General features: G+C 31.9%; 1 protein-coding gene across 1 annotated transcript; it reads right to left on the bottom strand.

Annotated features, from left to right (window-relative positions):
• Positions 1 to 598: 598 nt before the first annotated feature.
• LOC111051015 lies at positions 599 to 5,553 on the bottom strand. The gene is made up of 6 exons (XM_022337421.2): positions 5,398 to 5,553; positions 3,954 to 4,044; positions 3,192 to 3,359; positions 2,559 to 2,699; positions 1,530 to 1,693; positions 599 to 762 (listed from the first exon to the last, which is right to left on the bottom strand). Exons 1-6 carry the CDS (start codon positions 5,466 to 5,468, stop codon positions 699 to 701), a joined length of 699 nt encoding a protein of 232 aa, XP_022193113.2. The 5' UTR covers positions 5,469 to 5,553; the 3' UTR covers positions 599 to 698.
• Between the last annotated feature and the right edge of the window lie 647 nt (positions 5,554 to 6,200).

The raw sequence follows: 6,200 nt of genomic DNA, 5'->3' as shown, positions 1-6,200 counted from the left end.
ACCTTACTCATGCCAAATCAATAAAAATCTATGAAGAACATGCTAATTTGATTGATCTTTCAGGTTACCATTCGTTTATCTAGCATACATAGGAACTATTACCTATTTAATTTTTCACTCTCCCTCATTTGAATCATTCTGTGTTTTCTTTTGATTGTTGAGGTAGACTTATTCAAATATTTATGAGAATATAATTTGAATTGGATGAAACACTTGCATAAATTAGGGCTTTATCTGATGACTGGTGAAGCGTGTATCAATTTCATTCTTCTCTGATAAGGGATTCGTTGAAAGATCTTATTCAACTTTTGGCTCGGCACCCAACACCTTTCTCTTAATCTTTTATTAAAAAAAAAATTGATCCTTTTATTAATTAAATCATGATAAAGTCTAGAAAAGGACTATAAAAGATATTTAAAATTTACTAAAATTATAGGAGAAAATGGATTATGAAAACTGAGTATTGTTATCCTCTTACTAAATCATTACATTTTTTGACTATGCTTAGATACTATGTAATATATTCAAAAATGACATTCCTCATTAATATATATAATATAACGAGTTTATAGGGGTATTCTCAAGTAAGAGAATAGAGGACTCTTATTGACTATTTATTGTATCTCATAATAATAATAATGTTTGAGAAGAGACAATTATCGAAATAAGAGTTGGATAGTGTACTAAACAATAATAAACTACGGTGACAAAAACCGAACTATGTCAATGTTCTTCTTGAAAGCGGAGTAGATATCGTCAGCTCTGAAACAGAAAAATATAGATAAGAATTTCTGTGTGAGTAGGAAGGAATCGATAATAATGGAAACTGAACAATTGAACACTGCCGGTACCGTCATTGAAAAGCTATTTGAATCCAATCGAATAAACGTGCTCCAATTTTAATATAACTTGAACAATATAACTAGTATATATAACTACATGATAAAAGTTTCATCCACGTATTCTTTCAGAAAAAAATTGATATGGTACCTATATTATTTGCTAATATTTCTACCATAAAATGTTCAATGATTTCTTCCACACGTAATTCTCTCAGGAAAAATAATATGGTATAATTATACTAATTTCTACATAAAAATGTATTTGCCGTGCTGCCTATATAGCATTTGGAACCTAAGTTATATTTTGTGTAAGTTGAAACTGATATCTTGATATAGATTTGTATAATTTTAAATTGGACAGGGAAGATTCAAATCATTCAGGCCGATGAACAAAGAGAATTTCTCTGGCTCCTTTCTTTATTTTACATCACTTATGTCCCACTATACTCTTACATTACATCGTTATATGTATTATGCTAGTTGGTAACAATATGCCAATTTGGATTAGCGTTTTTCATATTATCAAAAACTAGGACAAGATCATTTTTGAAAATATGCCTTCAAGGAATAATGAATTAGGTAGCAGTTTTGTGAGCTGTTCAGGTTTCTAGATTGATAATGGTGTCTATAACCACCAAATCTAGTGTCAATTACAGTTACTATAATATATGTTACAAATATGTTCACCTGGTTCCAGTCATAGTGCTCATGAGCCGAATAGCTTGCTTCGGACAAATTTGAGGATGCATTGTTCTTATGTGGAATAGGAGGCCGCTGCACAACATGAAAGACAACTCTTCCCATGGATAATTGGGTATGACGCCAATAAATGTCAGGTATTGCGATGTTACCTATGGAAAATACAAAAATAAGTAGCCTACTTTGGGGAATAGCCTACTACTCGCAAAAACACTTTTTTCTTGTTTATTTCGTATAGAAATAATCAAATCTGTTTGACACACTCTTTCCAAAACCTTTCAAGTTCATAAGCATAAATTTTATAAATTTGAATCATTATTGCTCAACCCAACATATTCTATTATGCTTCTGTATTAAAAGTTATACTCTTCCACTCTATCTATCCTCTAAAGAGAAAAGAGAGAATGAATAGAGAGAAAACCTAAGACTTCAGAAAAAAATAAGCCAAATCTGCACAATAAAATGTTAATATTGTCCAGCATATTCGATAAATATGCTCTGGTATGAAAATATTCTTTTGTACTTAACTTACTGAATATCCAATTTAAAAAATGATGTTACTGTCATTATATAAAATGATATATTTAGCATAATAATGCAGGATATACATTATATCACATAACAATCTTTAGTAATGATGATTGTGAAAATAAATGGTACCGTACAGTAAAAAGGAGGCAATTTTATCATGCTACTATTCAAATACCATTTGCCGATATATTTTACAAACTTTTAAAATTATGTGTAAAGTTTGCTCTGGTTGGAGATCTCGGTTGAAGGTTGTCGAACTGTCATTCATTTATCTCATCTGAGATTAAAAAATTGTTTAAGACTATCTGTTTGGAACTTGATAATTAGTGAAGAATGGTTTGCAAGACAGTATAGGGTCTTTGGACCCAGGCAAAGGCCTAGGACCATATATATTTTAAATTAGCAAAAAAATTATGTGAAACATTCATGAAAGGACGAAATTGAAAATCAACAAATGGAAATGGAATGATTTGAGAGGTGATTCACCTTTAAAAGGTTTGCCAGCGCGATAAGAACAATAGGTAGATTTGGTTGTACAGCGTAGAAACTTCCTGCTAGAAACCCTGCAGGAATAGCGTAGAGTGGTGAGTCCTTCCCCAGCCATTGGCACAACCAACAGTTTATTAGCTGTAAACCAAAACAATGTATCAGAGGTTGGAGTACCAACACTTCGACTTCCTAGGTTGTTGATAAAGGCAGCGAATCAATCAATATGGATAAAAATGAACGGTAAATAGTTTTATGGATTAAAAGCACAGGTTTTAATTACATAAACATGAAATTCATTGACAGATCATTTTCAATAGATAAAAGCGATTCATTCTGAACATAGAAGTATGATCTGATTATATGCACATCACTCTGTAATGCACCCATATGAATTTATTGCCAAATAGAGTTATTATTTTTACAAATAAAAACAATAATCATCAAAATACAATGAGTTTTGGCGAGACTGGCATATCTAATAAGACATCAAAACATAGGTCCACCACTCACATGTATTCCTTCAGAAACCTTGTGATATAACTACAGTTCTCAGCACATTCCGTCAAGTAGCATTCACCTCATCGAATGAAATATTGTCATAGAATATCCTTAGTTTATGTGAGTAGGTACCTTATAAGACAGTGCATATCCTCCGGTGAATATACCCAGTAGATACGTCTCCAAAGACAGGAAACAGCTGAACAGATTGGTCGGGTGAAGAATGAGATGTCTTGGCTCTTTGATAATATTCCGAACCATCTGAAGTGTGAAGCCCAAGCCAAAGTATTTGAGACTACTCTGGGGAATACAAGAAAATTATTAGAAGCAATTCTAGGCTATATTAAAATTATAAGATATAGAAAACGCAAATTTGTGAGACTCTATAAAATTATGAAATACTAAAGACGAGTACCAATGATTACAACAGCAAAATTTCAAGTAACTGACCATTGCCTTCAATACTTTTCAATTGAATTTATTCCAATTGCTTAGGTATATGATAGATATCATAGTGTTATTTTTCCTTGATAGACTATAAAACAATGATATTAGAAGTAGCTCTTGTCAGTACATCGGTAATCTATTGATCTGCATACATATTAGAATAATGTGACGAATATTATATCTACCTATATATTAAACATATTAATATTCGAACCCTGTAGCTTTTCGATGATAGAAAATATAAATTCACTAGTGGAAAGACTCCTTTCTTTGGAAAAACTCTGTCAAAGAAGGGCGCTTTTTCTAATTATCAGAAATACTTGAAATTTACGACATTCATTGTGATTGGCAGTCTTTTATTAAAAAGCATCCCAAGTTGCATAAGCCACTCACAAGTTGAGAACTGACAGCACTATTATAATGTATGTTCGCATAATTGATACTAACCAAAATAATGTAGCTCCTACATTCTCCTTCGTGGGGACATGGGTTTGAGTCAGTTGCGGGTTGAAGTTTGACTTTTGGAGGTGTGAAGAACCTGTATTGTTAGAAACAATAAAATAAAAAAGTATATTCCATTAAAGATTAATTCACTGGATAGTGTTTTTCAGTTTAGTGGAATTTAAAAACGTTCTACCTCCACAAAATGTAATTAATAAGAGGATATGTTTCTATAGGCTCAAATAAGGAGCTGTAGGACTTTTATAACAGGGGTTGGGTCAACCCCCCCCCCCTCCCAGCCGGGTTGATAGAATTGGATAGAAAACTCGGAATTCGCTGACTCGCCATATGAATCAATACCATTATGACCAGAGCAGTTTTGATTCATACGGCAGTTTAACATTGAGTCAGTGAATTCCGAGTTAGCCAATTCCAAAGACCTTGAAGAGATATAGACCCACAATGCCTATGCCTTTCCAATGATAGCTCTTACTTGAAATTGAAGGCCGCCATTGGGGTATTTAGCACGAGATATTATATCTATATATTTGTAATATTATAGATTACAAAGGCATTCGTATGTAATAATCTTATAGGTTGCCCCCTCAATGGCCGATTTCAATTCCAAGCACGACGCTAGCGCTGCATATGAGTCTATGCCTCTTTAAGGTCTTTGGCCAATTCTATCAACACCCCCAGCTCATGGACGCACCCACTCCCATCTCCCATAAGTTATAACAAATCAGATTCATCCCCCCCCCCCCATTTGAATTAGAAACCCATAAAATGTCATCGATACTGATTTGATTATTTTTGAATAATTAATATAATAATATTATATAACTATTAACTATATTTTTAATTATTTTTTATTTGGCCCCCCAAAAAATTAAGGAGTTGAAAAAACACTCCTCTATCTCTTTTTTCAGAAATTATAGTATTATAGTGTAGTACTATATAGACTACTACTACTACTATAGTAGTCTATATAGTATTCACTGATCATCAGCTTCACACTTGTGTAGAGCTACCATATTCTCTTGAATTGTTTATTTTTCCTTAAAGAAATTAGAAAAGTTATTTTTTTGGTAACGACACCTATCATTGGCTAATTTATATTATAAATCTATAATTTATTTACCACAAAGGTAACTCAAAAAATAAAATTCTTGAATCACATTTGATTAGGGTATGATTAACGATCCTGCAAACAAAATTGATGTTTCTCCTCTCTGGTTGGTGCTTCTCAAATTTTATACTAAACAATTGGTTGATGGTTTAGTAAATGTTTAATGGTTTAACAACCATTAAAAATAAAATAACAATTTTTGATGGGAGATCGAACAAGACTCTTTTGCAATTACTATTTGAAATGTATAAGTATGCAAAATATGATGGTTGTTTCTCTGTTTTTTCATCAATGAATTGCAAATATGAATGAGTTGCTGACCACATCAATGTACGGAGGTTGTGGTGATGTCCGGCTCTCAACACATACAGCAGACACGAACTGCATGCCATAAATCCCAAGGTTTCTGTGAGAGATGAGTTGGTAACAACACCAATCCTCTGTAGATATTTGTAGATTGCTTCTAAAGCCTGAAATTACAAAATATGAACGACTTGTTTAAGAATTATGGCTTACAATTTATTGTATAATTTATGTGCAATTTTATATCGAGATAATTCCATGAATAGTGAGTAACGACATAGACACAGAGCTATGACATAAATTTTCAATAATTATTATTGGTGCTTATCATCAACCCAACATAATATCATAATGTAAAGAGATTCTAAAATATTTTTTAAATCGTGTAAAGATTGAAACTAGCTCTTACAATATCAACTTTCTTCAGCAATATGAGTGTGTGAGCTTCCATTTTCCAAGCTTGTAATCGAAAGAGAGACTTTATTGCACTCATAATAATGATCTAATATAATTTAAAACTATTGCGAGAGTTTTCTAAATATCTCATAAAGCTCAAAATAGCATATAAATGACTTTCATAAAAAATAAAATGAAAATGAATTCATCAGTAACTTCATGTAAATGCAATCATGCAATAATACTACAATATAATAACTTTTTGTGTAGTTGAGAAGTTGATATTGTGGTAATTATTCATATTGAATGAAAAAGACTAAGAAATTGTCAAAAATTGTCTGTGAAGTTCGAGTTACTCTTGTATATTCGTGGACCTTAATTTCTAAATTATTCATATTAATAATATCTCTAATATCCTCTGTCAT

This window comes from Nilaparvata lugens, chromosome 1 (assembly GCF_014356525.2).
Source record: "Nilaparvata lugens isolate BPH chromosome 1, ASM1435652v1, whole genome shotgun sequence".
NCBI lineage: Eukaryota > Metazoa > Arthropoda > Insecta > Hemiptera > Delphacidae > Nilaparvata > Nilaparvata lugens.
Note: the sequence above shows the minus strand (reverse complement) of the source record. Positions and strands in the feature narration are given on the sequence as shown.